Source organism: Salvelinus alpinus, chromosome 6, assembly GCF_045679555.1.
Source record: "Salvelinus alpinus chromosome 6, SLU_Salpinus.1, whole genome shotgun sequence".
NCBI classification, from domain to species: Eukaryota; Metazoa; Chordata; class Actinopteri; order Salmoniformes; family Salmonidae; genus Salvelinus; species Salvelinus alpinus.
The window spans coordinates 94,719,748-94,741,805 of NC_092091.1; the positions used below are offsets into that span (position 1 = coordinate 94,719,748).

At 43.5% G+C, this 22,058-nt stretch overlaps 1 protein-coding gene across 6 annotated transcripts in view; it reads right to left on the reverse strand.

Moving 5' to 3' along the window:
* Nucleotides 1-8,822: 8,822 nt before the first annotated feature.
* The window catches only part of LOC139579629 (ice-structuring glycoprotein-like), a 75,738-nt gene continuing 62,502 nt past the window's right edge, over nucleotides 8,823-22,058 (reverse strand). For 2 of the 6 annotated variants that reach the window (XM_071408445.1, XM_071408441.1), the window contains 12 exons: nucleotides 20,271-20,329; nucleotides 20,006-20,139; nucleotides 19,324-19,751; nucleotides 16,972-17,030; nucleotides 16,716-16,849; nucleotides 16,276-16,460; nucleotides 14,464-14,522; nucleotides 14,208-14,341; nucleotides 13,768-13,952; nucleotides 11,881-11,939; nucleotides 11,625-11,758; nucleotides 8,823-11,318 (listed from right to left, as the gene is read on the reverse strand). In XM_071408445.1, the coding sequence (XP_071264546.1) occupies nucleotides 11,215-11,318; nucleotides 11,625-11,758; nucleotides 11,881-11,939; nucleotides 13,768-13,952; nucleotides 14,208-14,341; nucleotides 14,464-14,522; nucleotides 16,276-16,460; nucleotides 16,716-16,849; nucleotides 16,972-17,030; nucleotides 19,324-19,751; nucleotides 20,006-20,139; nucleotides 20,271-20,329 (1,674 nt within the window). In that variant the 3' untranslated portion in view covers nucleotides 8,823-11,214. The remainder of the gene's footprint in view (nucleotides 11,319-11,624; nucleotides 11,759-11,880; nucleotides 11,940-13,767; nucleotides 13,953-14,207; nucleotides 14,342-14,463; nucleotides 14,523-16,275; nucleotides 16,461-16,715; nucleotides 16,850-16,971; nucleotides 17,031-19,323; nucleotides 19,752-20,005; nucleotides 20,140-20,270; nucleotides 20,330-22,058) is intronic. The other 4 variants (XR_011675808.1, XM_071408443.1, XM_071408444.1 and 1 more) reach the window with 4 other exon arrangements.

Below are 22,058 nucleotides of genomic sequence, written 5' to 3' on the forward strand. Positions count from 1 at the left end.
AAATACATGGCATCATAAGGAAGGAAAATTATGTGGATATATTGAAGCAACATCTCAAGACATCAGTCAGGAAGTTAAAGCTTGGTCGCAAATGGACAATGACCCCAAGCATACTTCCAAAGATGTGGCAAAATGGCTTAAGGACAACAAAGTCAAGGTATTGGAGTGGCCATCACAAAGCCCTGACCTCAATCCTATAGAAAATTTGTGGACAGAACTGAAAAAGCGTGTGTGAGCAAGGAGGCCTACAAACCTGACTTAGTTACACCAGCTCTGTCAGGAGGAATGGGCCAACATTCACCCAACTTATTGTGGGAAACTTGTGGAAGGCTACCTGAAACGTTTGACCCAAGTTAAACAATTTGAAGGCAATGCTACCAAATACTAATTGAGTGTATGTAAACTTCTGACCCACTGGGAATGTGATGAAAGAAATAAAAGCGGAAATAAATCATTCTCTCTACTATTATTCTGACATTTCATATTCTTAAAATAAAGTGGTGATCCTAACTGACCTAAGGCAGGGAATTGTTATTAGAATTAAATGTCAGGAATTGTGAAAAACTGAGTTTAAATCTATTTGGCAATGATGTATGTAAACTTCCAACTTCCACTGTTTATTAAATAATAGGTCTGACTCAGATCACCTGCATGTATGTGACTGTAAGAAACCCACTGACATGTTCTAGAATCCTCATGTGACAGTAAGAATCCAACTGACATGTTCTAGAATCCTCATGTGACAGTAAGAATCCAACTGACATGTTCTAGAATCCTCATGTGACAGTAAGAAACCCACTGACATGTTCTAGAATCCTCATGTGACAGTAAGAATCCAACTGACATGTTCTAGAATCCTCATGTGACAGTAAGAAACCAACTGATTTGTTCTAGAATCCTCTTAACAAGACAGTCAGGGCCCAACTCTACCCAGAAACACACAGTCTATTATAAGCATCCATTCCCCAGTAACCCAGAGGCACATACTTCCCACAAAACCATCTCAGAACTGTTTACATACTGTTTAGCAACCTTGTTGGGCGGAACAAAAGATGAACAACATTCCCAAAGCTGTACTCCTCCCTCCGTCTCCTCCCACCACCTCAAGGCTGCAGGTAGCTGGAACAGTGTGTGTGTGTGTTTACCTGTATCAGGCTGCAGGTAGCTGGAACAGTGTGTGTTTACCTGTATCAGGTAGCTGGAACAGTGTGTGTGTACCTGTATCAGGCTGCAGGTAGCTGGAACAGTGTGTGTGTTTACCTGTATCAGGCTGCAGGTAGCTGGAACAGTGTGTGTGTTTACCTGTATCAGGTAGCTGGAACAGTGTGTGTGTTTACCTGTATCAGGCTGCAGGTAGCTGGAACAGTGTGTGTGTGTACCTGTATCAGGCTGCAGGTAACTGGAACATCGTGTGTGTTTACCTGTATCAGGCTGCAGGTAGCTGGAACAGTGTGTGTGTTTACCTGTATCAGGCTGCAGGTAGCTGGAACAGTGTGTGTGTTTACCTGTATTAGGCTGCAGGTAGCTGGAACAGTGTGTGTGTTTACCTGTATCAGGCTGCAGGTAGCTGGAACAGTGTGTGTGTTTACCTGTATCAGGCTGCAGGTAGCTGGAACAGTGTGTGTGTGTACCTGTATCAGGCTGCAGGTAGCTGGAACATCGTGTGTGTTTACCTGTATCAGGCTGCAGGTAGCTGGAACAGTGTGTGTGTGTACCTGTATCAGGCTGCAGGTAGCTGGAACATCGTGTGTGTTTACCTGTATCAGGCTGCAGGTAGCTGGAACAGTGTGTGTGTTTACCTGTATCAGGCTGCAGGTAGCTGGAACAGTGTGTGTGTTTACCTGTATCAGGCTGCAGGTAGCTGGAACAGTGTGTGTGTTTACCTGTATCAGGCTGCAGGTAGCTGGAACAGTGTGTGTGTTTACCTGTATCAGGCTGCAGGTAGCTGGAACAGTGTGTGTGTGTACCTGTATCAGGCTGCAGGTAGACAGACAGAGAGATAAACACATCAAATCTATTTTAACAACACATCATATTGTTGCTCCAGGGTGTGTCTGTGTCTTTGTCTGTGTGTGTGTGTGTGTGTGTGTGTGTGTGTGTGTGTGTGTGTGTGTGTGTGTGTGTGTGTGTGTGTGTGTGTGTGTGTGTGTGTGTGTGTGTGTGTGTGTGTGTGTGTGTGTGACTCACGGGAGGGGAATTTACTGACGTTGTTGGAGACTCTGATGAGCATGCGAGCTGCTTTCAGATGCTCCCCTCTCTTCACATGGATCTGAAATCAATCAATCAGAACATCAATACATCAACCAATCAATACATCAACCAATACATCAACCAATACATCAATCAATACATCAACCAAAACATCAATCAATACATCAATCAACCAACCAATACATCAATCACCCAATACATCAATCAATACATCAGTCAACCAACCAATACATCAATCAACCAATACATCACCCAATAAATCAACCAACCAATCAATACATCAACCAATACATCACCCAATACATCAACTAACCAATCAATACATCACCCAATACATCACCCAATACCTCAAATAACCAATACATCAATCAATCAGTCAAGACATCAACCAACCAACACATCAATCAAGCAACCAATACACCAATCAATACATCAATCAACTAAACCATCAACCAATACATCAATCAATACATCACCCAATACATCAACCAACCAATACATCAATCAACCAATACATCAACCAACCAATCAACCAACACTTCAACCAACCAACCAATTCATCAACCAACCAACACATCAACCAACCAACCAATACATCAATCAACCAATACATCAACCAACCAATCACCAACACATCAATCAACCAATACATCAACCAACCAATACATCAACCAACCAACACATCAACCAACCAACCAATACATCCATCAACCAACCAACACATCAATCAACCAATACATCAACCAATCAACACACCAACCAACCAATACATCAATCAACCAATACATCACCCAATACATCAACCAACCAATCAATACATCAACCAATACATCACCCAATACATCAACCAACCAATCAATACATCACCCAATACATCACCCAATACATCAATCAACCAACCAACCAATACATCAATCAACCAACCAACACATCAATCAACCAATACATCAACCAACCAACACATCAACCAATACATCAATCAATACATCACCCAATACATCAACCAACCAATACATCAATCACCCAATACATCAACCAACCAATACATCAATCAACCAATACATCAACCAACTAACCAATACATCAATCAACCAATTCATCAACCAACCAATCACCAACACATCACTCAACCAATACATCAATCAACCAATACATCAATCAACCAATACATCAACCAACCAATCACCAAAACATCACTCAAACCATACATCAATCAACCAACACATCAACCAATCAACCAATACATCAATCAACCAACACATCAACCAACCAACCAATACATCAATCAACCAATACATCAACCAACCAATACATCAATCAACCAATACATCAACCAACCAACACATCAATCAACCAACTAATACATCAACAAACCAACCAATACATCAACCAACCAACACATCAATCAACCAACTAACACATCAACAAACCAACCAATACATCAACCAACCAACACATCATCCAACCTACCAATACATCCATCAACCAACCAACACATCAATCAACCAATACATCAACCAATCAACACACCAACCAACCAATACATCAACCAATCAACACACCAACCAACCAATACATCAATAAACCAATACATCAATCAACCAACCAAAACATCAATCAACCAACCAATACATCAACCAACCAATACATCAACCAACCAAAACATCAACCAACCAATACATCAACCAACCAAAACATCAACAAACCAATACATCAATCAGCTAATTCATCACTCAACCAATACTTCAAACAATACATTAATCAATACATCAATTAATAAATACATCAACCAATGCATCAATCAATACAATAACCAATACATCAACCAACCAATACATCAATCAACCAACCAATACATCAACCAATACAATAATCAATACATCAATTAATAAATACATCAACCAATGCATCAATCAATACAATAACCAATACATCAACCAACCAATACATCAACCAATACATCAATCAACCAACCAATACATCAACCAATACAATAACCAATACATCAACCAATGCATCAACCAACCAAAACATCAACCAACCAATACATCAACCAACCAAAACATCAACCAACCAAAACATCAACCAACCAATACATCAACCAACCAATACATCAACCAACCAACCAATACATCAACCAACCAATACATCAACCAATACATCAATCAACCAACCAATACATCAACCAATACAATAACCAATACATCAACCAATGCATCAACCAACCAAAACATCAACCAACCAATACATCAACCAACCAAAACATCAACCAACCAAAACATCAACCAACCAATACATCAACCAACCAACCAATACATCAACCAACCAATACATCAACCAATACATCAATCAACCAACCAATACAATAACCAATACATCAACCAAAACATCAACCAACCAAAACATCAACCAACCAAAACATCAACCAACCAATACATCAACCAACCAACCAATACATCAACCAACCAATACATCAACCAATACATCAATCAACCAACCAATACAATAACCAATACATCAACCAAAACATCAACCAACCAAAACATCAACCAACCAAAACATCAACCAACCAATACATCAACCAATACATCAACCAATACATCAACCAATCCATCCATCAATCAACCAACCAATACATCAACCAATACATCAATCAACCAACCAATACATCAACCAATACATCAGTAAAGGATGCTGGGTAGTGTAGTGGTATAATAGTAGAGGATGCTGGGTAGTGGTATAGCGGTAGAGGATGCTGGGTAGTGTAGTGGTATAGCAGTAGAGGATTGTGGGTAGTGTAGTGGTATAGCAGTAGAGGATGCTGGGTAGTGTAGTGGTATAGCAGTAGAGGATGCTGGGTAGTGTAGTGGTAGAGGATGCTGGGTAGTGTAGTGGTATAGCAGTAGAGGATGCTGGATAGTGTAGTGGAGGATGCTGGGTAGTTTAGTGGTATAATAGTAGAAGATGCTAGGTAGTGTAGTGGTATAGCAGTAGAGGATGCTGGGTAGTGTAGTGGTAGAGGATGCTGGGTAGTGTAGTGGTATAGCAGTAGAGGATGCTGGGTAGTGTAGTGGTAGAGGATGCTGGGTAGTGTAGTGGTATAGCGGTAGAGGATGCTGGGTAGTGTAGTGGTATAGCAGTAGAGGATGCTGGGTAGTGTAGTGGTAGAGGATGCTGGTAGTGTAGTGGTACAGCAGTAGAGGATGCTGGGTAGTGTAGTGGTATAGCGGTAGAGGGTGCTGGGTAGTGTAGTGGAGGATGCTATGTAGTGTAGCTCTACATTAACCAGTATGTATGAGTGGAGGGTGATGGGTAGTGTAGTTCTATCTTAACCAGTATGTATGGGTGGAGGATGCGGGGTAGTGTAGTGGTAGAGCAGTAAAGGATGCTGGGTAGTGTAGTTCTACCGTAACCAGGCTGTATGAGTGGAGGATGCTGGGTAGTGTAGTTCTACCTTAACCAGGATGTATGAGTGGAGGATCATGAGGTTGGTGTTCATCTCAGCAGGGATTCTGATCTTCTGTGTCTGCAGCTCAGTGTACATACTGAACAGCACGTCATGGGCATTACGGTAGTTCCCTGGAACACACATGCACACAAACACATCCTTTAGGATACGTACATGACTGTGTGTATATATGAGTGCGTGTATATGAGTGTGTGTATATATGAGTGTGTGTATATATATGAGTGTGTGTATACAGTGGGGAGAACAAGTATTTGATACACTGCCGATTTTGCAGGTTTTCCTACTTACAAAGCATGTAGAGGTCTGTAATTTTTATCATAGGTACACTTCAACTATGAGAGACGGAATCTAAAACAAAAATCCAGAAAATCACATTGTATGATTTTTAAGTAATTAATTTGCATTTTATTGCATGACATAAGTATTTGATACATCAGAAAAGCAGAACTTAATATTTGGTACAGAAACCTTTGTTTGCAATTACAGAGATCATACGTTTCCTGTAGTTCTTGACTAGGTTTGCACACACTGCAGCAGGGATTTTGGCCCACTCCTCCCTACAGATCTTCTCCAGATCCTTCAGGTTTCGGGGCTGTCGCTGGGCAATACGGACGTTCAGCTCCCTCCAAAGATTTTCTATTGGGTTCAGGTCTGGAGACTGGCTAGGCCACTCCAGGACCTTGAGATGCTTCTTACGGAGCCACTCCTTAGTTGCCATGGCTGTGTGCTTCGTGTCGTTGTCATGCTGGAAGACCCAGCCACGACCCATCTTCAATGCTCTTACTGAGGGAAGGAGGTTGTTGGCCAAGATCTCGCGATACATGGCCCCATCCATCCTCCCCTCAATACGGTGCAGTCGTCCTGTCCCCTTTGCAGAAAAGCATCCCCAAAGAATAATGTTTCCACCTCCATGCTTCACGGTTGGGATGGTGTTCTTGGGGTTGTACTCATACTTCTTCTTCCTCCAAACACGGTGAGTGGAGTTAGACCAAAAAGCTCTATTTTTGTCTCATCAGACCACATGATCTTCTCCCATTCCTCCTCTGGATCATCCAGATGGTCATTGGCAAACTTCAGACAGGCCTGGACATGCACTGGCTTAAGCAGGGGGACCTTGCGTGCGCTGCAGGATTTTAATCCATGACGGCGTAGTGTGTTACTAATGGTTTTCTTTGAGACTGTGGTCCCAGCTCTCTTCAGGTCATTGACCAGGTCCTGCCGTGTAGTTCTGGGCTGATCCCTCACCTTCCTCATGATCATTGATGCCCCACGAGGTGAAATCTTGCATGGAGCCCCAGACCGAGGGTGATTGACCGTCATCTTGAACTTCTTCCATTTTCTAATAATTGCGCCAACAGTTGTTTCCTTCTCACCAAGCTGCTTGCCTATTGTCCTGTAGCCCATCCCAGCCTTGTGCAGGTCTACAATTTTATCCCTGATGTCCTTACACAGCTCTCTGGTCTTGGCCATTGTGGAGAGGTTGGAATCTGTTTGATTGAGTGTGTGGACAGGTGTCTTTTATACAGGTAACGAGTTCAAACAGGTGCAGTTAATACAGGTAATGAGTGGAGAACAGGAGGGCTTCTTAAAGAAAAACTAACAGGTCTGTGAGAGCCGGAATTCTTACTGGTTGGTAGGTGATCAAATACTTATGTCATGCAATAAAATGCTAATTAATTATTTAAAAATCATACAATGTGATTTTCTGGATTTTTGTTTTAGATTCCGTCTCTCACAGTTGAAGTGTACCTATGATAAAAATTACAGAACTCTACATGCTTTGTAAGTAGGAAAACCTGCAAAATCGGCAGTGTATCAAATACTTGTTCTCCCCACTGTATATGAGTGTATATGAGTGTGTGTATATGAGTGTGTGTATATATGAGTGTGTGTATATGAGTGTGTGTGTATATGAGTGTGTGTATATATGAGTGTGTGTATATATGAGTGTGTGTGTATATGAGTGTGTGATAAATACACCATGACAGCGCAATACACAAGGGGTGGAACAGTGGCAAAGGTACCCACAGGACAAACAGAATAATATTAGTCTGAGGAGAGATTAAATAGCATTAATACAACAAAAATAATTCTAAACACACCTTTAGTTTACAAAGTTAAACAGATGTATATGAGTGTGTGTATATATATGAGTGTATACATATGACTGTGTGTATATGAGTGTGTGTGTATATGAGTGTGTGTATATGAGTGTGTGTGTATTGTCATGACGTTGGCCTGGGGGTAGGTTTATGACAGTCATAAATACCTCTTTCCCCCCCCCCCCCCCCCGTTCCTCTTCCCTACTGATGTGACATAAGAAAACCCCTTGGTTAACATAGAGATTCTGGGAACATCAGAAGTTGGGGGGAAATGAACTATATTCTGGTAATCCGACCAACTGAACATATGCGGTGGTACTTAAGGTATATTATGTCAGTTCGGTTGCCCTCTGACACATTCTCATCAATGATAGAATGACATAAACTCTACTGTGGAAAGTCTAAACGTCAGAGGTATCGGATTCACATGGAATTGTTGTTTAATTCAAATGCTTGAATATGAAATTATTTGTGAAGAGATGAAATTTAATTTTAGCTTCCAAATGAGAGATTTGGGTTTTCATAAGTTTGGGCCTCTGCTCAACCAGTGGCCCGCCCCTGTGAAGAGACATGGGTTACAAACTTTTCAGCCACACCCCTCTCCCTCCACTATATAAAGCCATTGACAAAAAATATAACTTTCTGTTCCGGGTACATTAGGATGACGATCCGATGTCAGAATGGTTCAGATAATAACAAGAATTTACAACTTTCAGATGAGACTGAAGTAAGATGACGATTAATGTTGACTGCTATTGATGTAAAATATTACTAAATCTTTAAGAGTTTATTCGGAAGATAACAGCTCTATAAATATTATTTCGTGGTGTCCCTCTCTAGTTAATTACATTTACATGATTAGTTCAATCAGGTAATATTAATTACGGAGAAATTATTTTATAGAATAGCATGTCATAGCAATTAATCTGGCATAGCCAAAGACACGACAGTATATATGAGTGTGTGGATATAATATGTGTGTATACATATGACTGTGTGTTTGTGTAGTACAGTAACAGTCAAAAGTTTGGACACACCTACTCATTCCAGGGTTTTTCTTTATTTTTTACTATTTTCTACATTGTAGAATAATAGTGAAGACATCAAAACTATGAAATAACACATATGGAATCATGCATTTACCAATAAAGTGTTAAACAATTCAAGAAATTGTCAATATTCTCTAGTGTAGTCTAGGGGTGAGTCTCAATAGTCTGGTTTAGTCTAGGGGTGAGTCTCAATAGTCTGGTTTAGTCAGTCTAGGGGTGAGTCTCAACAGTCTGGTTTAGTCTAGGGGTGAGTCTCAGTCTGGCTTAGTCTAGGGGTGAGTCTCAATAGTCTCTAGTTTAGTCTAGGGGTGAGTCCTAATAGTCTCTAGTGTAGTAAAGGGGTGAGTCTCAATATTCTCTAGTGTAGTCTAGGGGTGAGTCTCAATAGTATCTAGTGTAGTCTAGGAGTGAGTCTCAATAGTCTGGTTTAGTCTAGGGGTGAGTCTCAAATGTAGTCTAGGGGTGAGTCTCAATAGTCTGGTTTAGTCTAGGGGTTAGTCTCAGTAGTTTCTACTGTAGTGTAGGGAATTCTCATTAGTATGTTGTCTGTTATACTAATGCTGCCACTAGATTTGGGTCAGATGGACCTGTTAGTGAGCATTTTAATTTGGCAGTCTAGTTCGACAATTGAGATGCACCGCTAGGAGGAAACAAAACTAGACTATTGAGATGTGTTCTAGAAGGATATTAGACTAGATTATTGAGATGTACCCCTAGAAGGATATTAGATCACACTATTGAGATGTACCCCTAGAAGGATATTAGATCACACTATTGAGACTCACCCCTAGAATGATTTTGAGAGGTCATTACATGCGACCCAAAGTGTCATTATATTCCAACAGTAATGAAAAAAATGACAAATCTATATTCTACGAGTGTTACATAATATATTAGATTTAATGATTACAAGACAAGTACAAACCAGCCGAGGCTCTACAACAGTTTTAAAACATTGTAGTGGTCCACATTAGTCCCTCAGACACTTTGACACTTCAGTGATATGCCCAAAATAACACATTTAAATGTAAATATAGTTACAGCAGTTAATAATTAGAGGGAACTATGATCAAATAAAAACATAAAACAATTAAAAATAAATAAATTGTTCAATAGGAAAGTTTATTTTAGTTATTTTCAGTAGAAACATTTTGACGGATAAATTGTGTGGAAGTGTGAATACCTCATGAATTGATGTCTGTGAGAGGTTAAGTGTTAAATAATAGTAACGTGTAAGATAAGGGCCTAGCTTCCATCAAATCAGCTGTTTACCAGCGATAGCCGACAGCTGGTGTTCCATCAAATCAGCTGTTTACCAGCGACAGCCGACAGCTGGTGTTTTGGCAGTGTCAGAGGTGTAGCTGAATCTTAATCAGCTGTCAAATCGGTAAGCACGAAAAGTACACCGAACCTTCTCGGGTTACAAGTTCAGAACGAGTGTGTTGGTTATATAGAAAATATTGACGCTCAATTTGGGAAAAATCATTATAACCTAATCGAGGTGTAGATTACATCTCACATTCCAGTGTTCGAACCAAGGCTACATGGGATTTCTGTTAATGTACCTTCCTGCAGCCAAGGTATATTTGACAGCTCTTTATTTTTTTTAAATTTAAGTCAGTTAATAAGAACAAATTATTTTTTTCGATGACAGCTTAGGAACAGTGGACAGCCTAGGAACAGTGGACAGCCTAGGAACAGTGGACAGCCTAGGAACAGTGGACAGCCTAGGAACAGTGGACAGCCTAGGAACAGTGGACAGCCTAGGAACAGCATTAGAGCTGTCAATTTGGGGTGAGGAGGCAGGTAGCCTAGTGGTTAGAGTGTATAGGCGGCAGGTAGCCTAGTGGTTAGAGTGTAGAGGAGGCAGGTAGCCTAGTGGTTAGAGTGTAGAGGAGGCAGGTAGCCTAGTGGTTAGAGCGTTGGACTAGTAACCGAAAGGTTGCAAGATCGAATCCCCCGAGCTGACGAGGTAAAATTCTGTCGTTCTGCCCCTGAACAAGGCAGTTAACCCACTGTTCCTAGGCTGTCTTTTTTTTTTTGTCAAGTTTATATTTTGGGTTTTGATGGGTTACGACAGTTGAGCTAAACTCATGAGGTTAATTATATAATTATATAAGAATATGTTATATTCTTCAAGAATCAATGGGTAGATATAATTCATTTATAAGTCAAAAAATAGGTGTAGCAACTAAGGATTCTAGCTTTAAGGCTGTAACTATGAGAGCTGGGAAACCGTTAATTGGTTAAACCAATGCCACAGCAGCTATGCCCCAGGCTATTAGCTAGCTGGCCTAGCAGCTAGCAGAGCCACAGCAGCTATGCCCCAGGCTATTAGCTAGCCTAGCAGCTAGCAGAGCCACAGCAGCTATGCCCCAGGCTATTAGCTAGCCAGCAGCTGTACCATTAACAGAGCCAAACTGAGAGGCAAGGCAGCCTGAGAGAAGGCAGTGGGTCGGGGAGCACTTCCTGATGTGGTTGATGACCCTGAAAAAGTAGGAAAAACAGAGATATTGTTCAGTAAATTACAAAAGGGGATTGTCTTTTCATGTTTCTGTTCAAATGTTGACTTTGCTCTTATAGATGTGTACGGTGACAGTGAAACAGGGGCGGACTGGGACCAGAAATTGGCCCTGGCATTTTGAACATATTGGCTCATTTCCCCCCAAATTATTAGCCAGATAATTATAATTTTTACCCCCAGAAAAACACTGGGCTGAAAATGGACCAGCCCATCTGGGCATTTGCCCAAAATGCCAGATGGCCAGTCCGCACCTGGAGATGAATACTTACCAGCACTGATGCTTCCTGGTATCAAGCTCAGGGAGGTGAAACTGCTGGTGAGAAGTGCTGGTACGCTGCTTGAGCTGGGAACCGAAGACTGCTTGTCGAACACGACGATCATGTCGGTAACTACAGATCCACTCCTACTCAGGAGAAGGAGAGAAAATGGACAACCCTCAGAAATCATTATCATCATCAGCATTGTCAAATAACAGAAGGTAGAACAGAAACCTAGTCAACCAGTAATGAGAATTCATACACTTACCGAAACGATCTGACAATGGAACGACGGAAGCCTGGGGTTTTAGCAAAAGCCTTGTTCACCTGCGTTGAAAGATTTAACATAGGATTATCAAAGGTTACATGAAAACAGGGCCCTTGACGGCATTAATAGAAGCTTTGGATTTAATTGTCTTTCATAGTAAACAGACCTCTCGATAGTACCAATTGACTTTGTTCATTTGAATACATATTGTTGACATTGTTATATGTTGTTTGTAACAATATAGTCTACAAGTACATCAACATTTCCAGAGTATGGCTCACTGATGATAGGGTTTTACAGGAGGCATGTACAGGCTCACTGATGATAGGGTTTTACAGGAGGCATGTACAGGCTCACTGATGATAGGGTTTTACAGGAGACATGTACAGGCTCACTGATGATAGGGTTTTACAGGAGGCATGTATGGCTCACTGATGATAGGATTTTACAGGAGGCATGTACAGGCTCACTGATGATAGGGTTTTACAAGAGGCATGTATGGCTCACTGATGATAGGGTTTTACAGGAGGCATGTACAGGATCACTGATGATAGGGTTTTACAGGAGGCATGTACAGGATCACTGATGATAGGGTTTTACAGGAGGCATGTAAAGGCTCACTGATGATAGGGTTTTACAGGAGGCATGTACAGGCTCACTGATGATAGGGTTTTACAGGAGGCATGTATGGCTCACTGATGATAGGGTTTTACAGGAGGCATGTATGGCTCACTGATGATAGGGTTTTACAGGAGGCATGTACAGGCTCACTGATGATAGGGTTTTACAGGAGGCATGTACAGGCTCACTGATGATAGGGTTTTACAGGAGGCATGTACAGGCTCACTAATGATAGGGTTTTACAGGAGGCATGTACAGGCTCACTGATGATAGGGTTTTACAGGAGGCATGTACAGGCTCACTGATGATAGGGTTTTACAGGAGGCATGTACAGGCTCACTAATGATAGGGTTTTACAGGAGGCATGTACAGGCTCACTGATGATAGGGTTTTACAGGAGGCATGTACAGGCTCACTGATGATAGGGTTTTACAGGAGGCATGTACAGGCTCACTGATGATAGGGTTTTACAGGAGGCATGTATGGCTCACTGATGATAGGATTTTACAGGAGGCATGTACAGGCTCACTGATGATAGGGTTTTACAGGAGGCATGTATGGCTCACTGATGATAGGGTTTTACAGGAGGCATGTACAGGATCACTGATGATAGGGTTTTACAGGAGGCTTGTACAGGCTCGCTGATGATAGGGTTTTACAGGAGGCATGTACAGGCTCACTGATGATAGGGTTTTACAGGAGGCATGTACAGGCTCAATGATGATAGGGTTTTACAGGAGGCATGTACAGGCTCCCTGATGATAGGGTTTTACAGGAGGCATGTACAGGCTCACTGATGATAGGGTTTTACAGGAGGCATGTACAGGCTCACTGATGATAGGGTTTTACAGGAGGCATGTACAGGTCTAAAAGGGACAATTACATTTATTTATTAAGCCTTTATTTAACTAGGCAAGTCAGCTAAGATCAAATTCTTATTTACAATGACGGCCTACCCCCTCGGCCAAACCCTAACCAGGACGACGCTGGGCCAATTGTGCACTGCCCTATGGGACTCCCAATCACGGCCGGTTGTGATACAGCCTGGAATCGAACCAGGGTCTGTAGTGGCGCCTCTAGCACTGAGATGCAGTGCCTTAGACCGCTGTGATACAGCCTGGAATCGAACCAGGGTCTGTAGTGACGCCTCTAGCACTGAGATGCAGTGCCTTAGACCGCTGTGATACAGCCTGGAATTGAACCAGGGTCTGTAGTGACACCTCTAGCACTGAGATGCAGCTGGCATGGAATCGCCTAGATACTTACCTCAGAGGTCACTTTGGCAGCCAGATTCTTGAACTCTGAAGAGGACGAGTTGGAAAGATCTGAGTTGAACGTCTGGTCGAGACTGAACTGAAGACTCATTGCTCCTTCACTAGAAGATGGAGGGTCAGGTGATGCGACAGCAGCGGAAGTGGTTGCTGCTGCAGGAGTGGTGGTGTTGACAGCTGCTGCAGGAGGGGTGGTGGTGACAGCTGATGACTTTGCTCTTATAGATGTGTACGGTGACAGTGAAACAGGGGCGGACTGGGACCAGAAATTGGCCCTGGCATTTTGAACATATTGGCTCATTTCCCCCCAAATTATTAGCCAGATAATTATAATTTTTACCCCCAGAAAAACACTGGGCTGAAAATGGACCAGCCCATCTGGGCATTTGCCCAAAATGCCAGATGGCCAGTCCGCACCTGGAGATGAATACTTACCAGCACTGATGCTTCCTGGTATCAAGCTCAGGGAGGTGAAACTGCTGGTGAGAAGTGCTGGTACGCTGCTTGAGCTGGGAACCGAAGACTGCTTGTCGAACACGACGATCATGTCGGTAACTACAGATCCACTCCTACTCAGGAGAAGGAGAGAAAATGGACAACCCTCAGAAATCATTATCATCATCAGCATTGTCAAATAACAGAAGGTAGAACAGAAACCTAGTCAACCAGTAATGAGAATTCATACACTTACCGAAACGATCTGACAATGGAACGACGGAAGCCTGGGGTTTTAGCAAAAGCCTTGTTCACCTGCGTTGAAAGATTTAACATAGGATTATCAAAGGTTACATGAAAACAGGGCCCTTGACGGCATTAATAGAAGCTTTGGATTTAATTGTCTTTCATAGTAAACAGACCTCTCAATAGTACCAATTGACTTTGTTCATTTGAATACATATTGTTGACATTGTTATATGTTGTTTGTAACAATATAGTCTACAAGGACATCAACATTTCCAGAGTATGGCTCACTGATGATAGGGTTTTACAGGAGGCTTGTACAGGCTCACTGATGATAGGGTTTTACAGGAGGCATGTACAGGCTCACTGATGATAGGGTTTTACAGGAGGCATGTACAGGCTCACTGATGATAGGGTTTTACAGGAGGCATGTACAGGCTCACTGATGATAGGGTTTTACAGGAGGCATGTACAGGCTCACTAATGATAGGGTTTTACAGGAGGCATGTATGGCTCACTGATGATAGGGTTTTACAGGAGGCATGTACATGATCACTGATGATAGGGTTTTACAGGAGGAATGTACATGATCACTGATGATAGGGTTTTACAGGAGGCATGTATGGCTCACTGATGATAGGGTTTTACAGGAGGCATGTATGGCTCACTGATGATAGGGTTTTACAGGAGGCATGTACAGGCTCACTGATGATAGGGTTTTACAGGAGGCATGTACAGGCTCACTGATGATAGGGTTTTACAGGAGGCATGTACAGGCTCACTAATGATAGGGTTTTACAGGAGGCATGTACAGGCTCACTGATGATAGGGTTTTACAGGAGGCATGTACAGGCTCACTGATGATAGGGTTTTACAGGAGGCATGTACAGGCTCACTAATGATAGGGTTTTACAGGAGGCATGTACAGGCTCACTGATGATAGGGTTTTACAGGAGGCATGTACAGGCTCACTGATGATAGGGTTTTACAGGAGGCATGTACAGGCTCACTGATGATAGGGTTTTACAGGAGGCATGTATGGCTCACTGATGATAGGATTTTACAGGAGGCATGTACAGGCTCACTGATGATAGGGTTTTACAGGAGGCATGTATGGCTCACTGATGATAGGGTTTTACAGGAGGCATGTACAGGATCACTGATGATAGGGTTTTACAGGAGGCTTGTACAGGCTCGCTGATGATAGGGTTTTACAGGAGGCATGTACAGGCTCACTGATGATAGGGTTTTACAGGAGGCATGTACAGGCTCAATGATGATAGGGTTTTACAGGAGGCATGTACAGGCTCCCTGATGATAGGGTTTTACAGGAGGCATGTACAGGCTCACTGATGATAGGGTTTTACAGGAGGCATGTACAGGCTCACTGATGATAGGGTTTTACAGGAGGCATGTACAGGTCTAAAAGGGACAATTACATTTATTTATTAAGCCTTTATTTAACTAGGCAAGTCAGCTAAGATCAAATTCTTATTTACAATGACGGCCTACCCCCTCGGCCAAACCCTAACCAGGACGACGCTGGGCCAATTGTGCACTGCCCTATGGGACTCCCAATCACGGCCGGTTGTGATACAGCCTGGAATCGAACCAGGGTCTGTAGTGGCGCCTCTAGCACTGAGATGCAGTGCCTTAGACCGCTGTGATACAGCCTGGAATCGAACCAGGGTCTGTAGTGACGCCTCTAGCACTGAGATGCAGTGCCTTAGACCGCTGTGATACAGCCTGGAATTGAACCAGGGTCTGTAGTGACACCTCTAGCACTGAGATGCAGCTGGCATGGAATCGCCTAGATACTTACCTCAGAGGTCACTTTGGCAGCCAGATTCTTGAACTCTGAAGAGGACGAGTTGGAAAGATCTGAGTTGAACGTCTGGTCGAGACTGAACTGAAGACTCATTGCTCCTTCACTAGAAGATGGAGGGTCAGGTGATGCGACAGCAGCGGAAGTGGTTGCTGCTGCAGGAGTGGTGGTGTTGACAGCTGCTGCAGGAGGGGTGGTGGTGACAGCTGATGACTTTGCTCTTATAGATGTGTACGGTGACAGTGAAACAGGGGCGGACTGGGACCAGAAATTGGCCCTGGCATTTTGAACATATTGGCTCATTTCCCCCCAAATTATTAGCCAGATAATTATAATTTTTACCCCCAGAAAAACACTGGGCTGAAAATGGACCAGCCCATCTGGGCATTTGCCCAAAATGCCAGATGGCCAGTCCGCACCTGGAGATGAATACTTACCAGCACTGATGCTTCCTGGTATCAAGCTCAGGGAGGTGAAACTGCTGGTGAGAAGTGCTGGTACGCTGCTTGAGCTGGGAACCGAAGACTGCTTGTCGAACACGACGATCATGTCGGTAACTACAGATCCACTCCTACTCAGGAGAAGGAGAGAAAATGGACAACCCTCAGAAATCATTATCATCATCAGCATTGTCAAATAACAGAAGGTAGAACAGAAACCTAGTCAACCAGTAATGAGAATTCATACACTTACCGAAACGATCTGACAATGGAACGACGGAAGCCTGGGGTTTTAGCAAAAGCCTTGTTCACCTGCGTTGAAAGATTTAACATAGGATTATCAAAGGTTACATGAAAACAGGGCCCTTGACGGCATTAATAGAAGCTTTGGATTTAATTGTCTTTCATAGTAAACAGACCTCTCAATAGTACCAATTGACTTTGTTCATTTGAATACATATTGTTGACATTGTTATATGTTGTTTGTAACAATATAGTCTACAAGGACATCAACATTTCCAGAGTGGGCTCTCTGCTGATTCTGAAGTTCTGATCAATTTCACGAGCACCACCAACACAACGAATGGTAAATGGATTCAAAGGAAACTCCCTCTGCTGGTGATTCGTTGAATGTACAATCTTAAAGGAGGGCTGTGATTGGTAAATTACCTATTTTCTATGTATAAAATGGGTCATATCATTAAAGAGCTCTGGAAATGTTACGTGTTTGAAGATATATTGTCCCAAATCAAAAAAGGCTACTTTTTGAGATATTAAAGTGGCATGTAACTTTTTTGGGGGCGACCCGACCAAATTCACATAGAAATGTGAGTTATAGATCTGTCTGTACTGATGATAGGGTTTTTACAGGAGGCATGTACAGGCTCACTGATGATAGGGTTTTACAGGAGGCATGTACAGGCTCACTGATGATAGGGTTTTACAGGAGGCATGTACAGGCTCACTGATGATAGGGTTTTACAGGAGGCATGTACAGGCTCCTTGATGATAGGGTTTTACAGGAGGCATGTACAGGCTCACTGATGATAGGGTTTTACAGGAGGCATGTACAGGCTCACTGATGATAGGGTTTTACAGGAGGCATGTACAGGCTCACTGATGATAGGGTTTTACAGGAGGCATGTATGGCTCACTGATGATAGGGTTTTACAGGAGGCATGTACAGGCTCACTGATGATAGGGTTTTACAGGAGGCATGTACAGGCTCCTTGATGATAGGGTTTTACAGGAGGCATGTACGGTTCACTGATGATAGGGTTTTACAGGAGGCATGTACAGGATCACTGATGATAGGGTTTTACAGGAGGCATGTACAGGCTCACTGATGATAGGGTTTTACAGGAGGCATGTACAGGCTCACTGATGATAGGGTTTTACAGGAGGCATGTACAGGCTCACTGATGATAGGGTTTCACAGGAGGCATGTACAGGCTCACTGATGATAGGGTTTTACAGGAGGCATGTACAGGCTCACTGATGATAGGGTTTTACAGGAGGCATGTACAGGCTCACTGATGATAGGGTTTTACAGGAGGCATGTACAGGCTCACTGATGATAGGGTTTTACAGGAGGCATGTACAGGCTCACTGATGATAGGGTTTTACAGGAGGCATGTACAGGCTCACTGATGATAGGGTTTTACAGGAGGCATGTATGGCTCACTGATGATAGGGTTTTACAGGAGGCATGTACATGATCACTGATGATAGGGTTTTACAGGAGGAATGTACATGATCACTGAAGATAGGGTTTTACAGGAGGCATGTATGGCTCACTGATGATAGGGTTTTACAGGAGGCATGTACAGGCTCACTGATGATAGGGTTTTACAGGAGGCATGTACAGGCTCAATGATGATAGGGTTTTACAGGAGGCATGTACAGGCTCACTGATGATAGGGTTTTACAGGAGGCATGTACAGGCTCACTGATGATAGGGTTTTACAGGAGGCATGTACAGGCTCAATGATGATAGGGTTTTACAGGAGGCATGTACAGGCTCACTGATGATAGGGTTTTACAGGAGGCATGTACAGGTCTAAAAGGGACAATTACATTTATTTATTAAGCCTTTATTTAACTAGGCAAGTCAGCTAAGATCAAATTCTTATTTACAATGACGGCCTACCCCCTCGGCCAAACCCTAACCAGGACGACGCTGGGCCAATTGTGCACTGCCCTATGGGACTCCCAATCACGGCCGGTTGTGATACAGCCTGGAATCGAACCAGGGTCTGTAGTGGCGCCTCTAGCACTGAGATGCAGTGCCTTAGACCGTTGTGATACAGCCTGGAATTGAAGCAGGGTCTGTAGTGACGCCTCTAGCACTGAGATGCAGTGCCTTAGACCGCTGTGATACAGCCTGGAATTGAACCAGGGTCTGTAGTGATGCCTCTAGCACTGAGATGCAGTGCCTTAGACCGCTGTGATACAGCCTGGAATCGAACCAGGGTCTGTAGTGACGCCTCTAGCACTGAGATGCAGTGCCTTAGACCGCTGTGATACAGCCTGGAATTGAACCAGGGTCTGTAGTGACACCTCTAGCACTGAGATGCAGCTGGCATGGAATCGCCTAGATACTTACCTCAGAGGTCACTTTGGCAGCCAGATTCTTGAACTCTGAAGAGGACGAGTTGGAAAGATCTGAGTTGAACGTCTGGTCGAGACTGAACTGAAGACTCATTGCTCCTTCACTAGAAGATGGAGGGTCAGGTGATGCGACAGCAGCGGAAGTGGTTGCTGCAACAGGAGCGGTGGTGGTGTTGACAGCTGCTGCAGGAGTGGTGGTGTTGACAGCTGCTGCAGGAGCGGTGGTGTTGACAGCTGCTGCAGGAGCGGTGGTGTTGACAGCTGCTGCAGGAGCGGTGGTGTTGACAGCTGCTGCAGGAGCGGTGGTGTTGACAGCTGCTGCAGGAGCGGTGGTGTTGACAGCTGCTGCAGGAGCGGTGGTGTTGACAGCTGCTGCAGGAGCGGTGGTGTTGACAGCTGCTGCAGGGGCGGTGGTGACAGCTGCTGCAGGAGGGGTGGTGGTGACAGCTGCTGACTTTGCTCTTATAGATGTGTACGTGACAGTGAAACAGGGGCGGACTGGGACCAGAAATTGGCCCTGGCATTTTGAACATATTGGCTCATTTCCCCCCAAATTATTAGCCAGATAATTATAATTTTTACCCCCAGAAAAACACTGGGCTGAAAATGGACCAGCCCATCTGGGCATTTGCCCAAAATGCCAGATGGCCAGTCCGCACCTGGAGATGAATACTTACCAGCACTGATGGTTCCTGATAGAATGTTCAGGGAGGTGGAACTGTTGGTGAGAAGTGCTGGTACGCTGCTTGAGCTGGGAACCGAAGTCTGATTGTCGAACACGACGGTCATGTTGGTAACTACAGATCCACTCCTACTCAGGAGAAGGAGAGAAAATGGACAACCCTCAGAAATCATCATCATCATCATCATCATCAGCATTGTCAAATAACAGAAGGTAGAACAGAAACCTAGTCAACCAGTAATGAGAATTCATACACTTACCGAAACGATCTGACAATGGAACGACGGAAGCCTGGGGTTTTAGCAAAAGCCTTGTTCACCTGCGTTGAAAGATTTAACATAGGATTATGAAAGGTTACATGAAAACAGGGCCCTTGACGGCATTAATAGAAGCTTTGGGTTTAATTATCTTTCATAGTAAACAGACCTCTCAATAGTACCAATTGACTTTGTTCATTTGAATACATATTGTTGACATTGTTATATGTTGTTTGTAACAATATAGTCTACAAGGACATCAACATTTCCAGAGTATGGCTCACTGATGATAGGGTTTTACAGGAGGCATGTACAGGCTCACTAATGATAGGGTTTTACAGGAGGCATGTACAGGCTCACTGATGATAGGGTTTTACAGGAGGCATGTACAGGCTCACTGATGATAGGGTTTTACAGGAGACATGTACAGGCTCACTGATGATAGGGTTTTACAGGAGGCATGTATGGCTCACTGATGATAGGATTTTACAGGAGGCATGTACAGGCTCACTGATGATAGGGTTTTACAAGAGGCATGTATGGCTCACTGATGATAGGGTTTTACAGGAGGCATGTACAGGATCACTGATGATAGGGTTTTACAGGAGGCATGTACAGGATCACTGATGATAGGGTTTTACAGGAGGCATGTACAGGCTCACTGATGATAGGGTTTTACAGGAGGCATGTACAGGCTCACTGATGATAGGGTTTTACAGGAGGCATGTATGGCTCACTGATGAAAGGGTTTTACAGGAGGCATGTACAGGCTCACTGATGATAGGGTTTTACAGGAGGCATGTATGGCTCACTGATGATAGGGTTTTACAGGAGGCATGTACATGATCACTGATGATAGGGTTTTACAGGAGGAATGTACATGATCACTGAAGATAGGGTTTTACAGGAGGCATGTATGGCTCACTGATGATAGGGTTTTACAGGAGGCATGTATGGCTCACTGATGATAGGGTTTTACAGGAGGCATGTACAGGCTCACTGATGATAGGGTTTTACAGGAGGCATGTACAGGCTCACTGATGATAGGGTGTTACAGGAGGCATGTACATGCTCACTAATGATAGGGTTTTACAGGAGGCATGTACAGGCTCACTAATGATAGGGTTTTACAGGAGGCATGTACAGGCTCACTGATGATAGGGTTTTACAGGAGGCATGTACAGGCTCACTGATGATAGGGTTTTACAGGAGGCATGTACAGGCTCACTAATGATAGGGTTTTACAGGAGGCATGTACAGGCTCACTGATGATAAGGTTTTACAGGAGGCATGTACAGGCTCACTGATGATAGGGTTTTACAGGAGGCATGTACAGGCTCACTGATGATAGGGTTTTACAGGAGGCATGTATGGCTCACTGATGATAGGATTTTACAGGAGGCATGTACAGGCTCACTGATGATAGGGTTTTACAGGAGGCATGTATGGCTCACTGATGATAGGGTTTTACAGGAGGCATGTACAGGATCACTGATGATAGGGTTTTACAGGAGGCTTGTACAGGCTCGCTGATGATAGGGTTTTACAGGAGGCATGTACAGGCTCACTGATGATAGGGTTTTACAGGAGGCATGTACAGGCTCAATGATGATAGGGTTTTACAGGAGGCATGTACAGGCTCCCTGATGATAGGGTTTTACAGGAGGCATGTACAGGCTCACTGATGATAGGGTTTTACAGGAGGCATGTACAGGCTCACTGATAATAGGGTTTTACAGGAGGCATGTACAGGCTCACTGATGATAGGGTTTTACAGGAGGCATGTACAGG